The sequence below is a fragment of the Arachis ipaensis genome, chromosome B08, assembly GCF_000816755.2.
Source record: "Arachis ipaensis cultivar K30076 chromosome B08, Araip1.1, whole genome shotgun sequence".
Lineage (NCBI taxonomy): Eukaryota > Viridiplantae > Streptophyta > Magnoliopsida > Fabales > Fabaceae > Arachis > Arachis ipaensis.
Genome location: NC_029792.2, coordinates 48,278,769 through 48,280,852, shown reverse-complemented (window position 1 = coordinate 48,280,852; position 2,084 = coordinate 48,278,769). Strand labels below are relative to the sequence as shown.

The 2,084-nt window shown below is 39.4% G+C and overlaps 1 protein-coding gene across 2 annotated transcripts in view; it reads left to right on the top strand.

Annotated features, from left to right (window-relative positions):
- The window catches only part of LOC107612653 (interactor of constitutive active ROPs 4), a 5,998-nt gene extending 3,950 nt beyond the window's left edge, over nt 1–2,048 (top strand). Inside the window, exons 3-4 of one of the 2 annotated variants that reach the window (XM_016314350.2) lie at nt 65–147; nt 622–2,048. In XM_016314350.2, the coding sequence (XP_016169836.1) occupies nt 134–147; nt 622–1,768 (1,161 nt within the window). In that variant the 5' untranslated portion in view covers nt 65–133 and the 3' untranslated portion in view covers nt 1,769–2,048. Of the gene's footprint in view, nt 1–61; nt 148–621 lie in introns of both variants that reach the window. The other variant, XM_016314351.2, reaches the window with a different exon arrangement.

Genomic DNA, 2,084 nt, shown 5'->3' with positions numbered 1-2,084 from the left:
TTGTGCCTGTTGTGCTATTTATTATGTTACTCATTTGAAACTGCACTGTTGTTACTCTTAGTAGGTGTGACACTGTTAGCTAAAAGATCCTTCAAAGTGCTGCCGTGGGACTTGCCATAATCAAGGATATAAAATGCCAAGATCAAGGTATGATATATCCTCTTATTCCTATTACTGTTTAATTTTACATGTTATTTATGTAATTTCGTTTTTTTCTTCTTCAACAACTGATCAAGGAATGTTGTTGAATTCAGCCTATCCAATATTACTGACCAATCCACACTACTGCTCTAACATACCATATTCTTTGATGAGTGAAGTCATTATGACATCATACATCATATCTGTTAATGATGAAAAATGCCTTTTAGGCAGCAGCATATATCTGATTTTAGTTCAACTTAGATACTCAGTGCTTATTGTAACCTCCTTGATCAAACTGTTGAAATTTCAACAGATGAATTCTTTACAAGTTATTTTTATTCGTTTAATCTCTAAGCCATTAATCATGTATTCATGTTATGAAATATTTTTTCAAATTTAATCTTATTAAAGTAACATAATTTAAATGTGAAAACTGTGAAGTTACTAACAATCATGTATGTGTGTTCTTTTATGCAGGGGATCAGATTTGCCTCAAAGGCATTCACCTCGAGGTCCACATCAACTTCGGACATCGAGTTCCGACTCGGATCCATTGCATCACCGGCCAATCGCAGACCGCAGTCCAAAGCTAGGAGACCGGCGTTCGCCAAGAGGTGCTCAGTCTGAGGCACTGAATCAGAAGAAGCTAGGAACACGCATTGCAGATTTGGAATCGCAGCTAGGTCAAGCACAAGAAGAGTTGAAGATGTTGAAGGACCAGCTTGCTTTGGCAGAAGCTGCGAAAAGAGAAGCTCAAGATGAACTAGTCAAGAAAGCCGAGAAATTAGAAGTGCCGGCCGTGACAGAGAAGTTCCAAGAAAAATGCACATCAAAGAATCCTCTTCAAGAATCTAACAACAAAACTGAAGCAACTAAGCTTCAGGATGGTGTTATACCAGATGAAAATCAAGAAGAGACTGATGTTTTCGAAGTCCTCATCGAAAAGGTAGCAATTGAAGTTGCCAAACCTGATCAAGTGCAAGTAGAAAAGGAAACTAAATCACTTGAACAGGACTTAACTGCACCCGAAATTTCGGAGCTGAACAAGCCTTCAGTGGATGAACTGATGAAACTAAAAGATGATGAGATAGCATTACTAAAGTCCAGTTTGGAGGAGAAAGTGAAGCAATTGGAGACAGTGAATAGTGAGAATGAGAATTTAAAAAACCAATTGAACGAAACGGATTCAAAAGTTTCGGCTGCTGCAACAAAGGAAGAAGAAATGAAGCTTCAGCTGAACAAATTGGGAGAAGAATTGGAGGCTGGAAAGTCCAATGCAGACAAGCTGAATGAGAAGTTGACAACTACAGAAGCCGAGAAGGAGGTGTTGGAATCAGAGATGAAGAAGCTGAGGGTGCAAACAGAACAGTGGAGAAAAGCTGCAGATGCGGCAGCTGCAGTGCTCGCAGGCGGCATGGATATAAATGGCAGGATCCCTGAGAGGTGTGGCTCCATGGACAAGCACTTTGGTGGCAATTTTGAGACACCAGCCGGAAGGTACAATGGATATGTTGGTTCTCCAGGTATGGCTGATGAATTGGATGATGGTTTTGGAAGTGTAAAGAGGAAGGGTTCTGGGATCAGAATGTTTGGAGATTTATGGAAGAAAAAGGGCCAAAAGTGAAGTAGTGTTACTCTAAAGGCAGAAGCTGCAAAAACAGTTGCTTACTGTTTTGTGCATATATTTCTGGTATCTTGTTTATTTGTGGAATTATTAAGGGATGAGACTATTGCATAAGGATATGCAAGCAGTTATTTAGTTATGTGAACTTCTGAGATGGGTTAGATATTTTCCTTGTTTTGTAAGCAGATTCTCTAATCTGCACTACTGCTAGTAGGTAGTATCTTGTATAACATTCAACCGTTTTCAGTTCTCACTTCAGTGTGATTCTTCTGAAGTCTCAGCCTTCCAGTGTAATGTTTGGCACTAATCAAGTTTG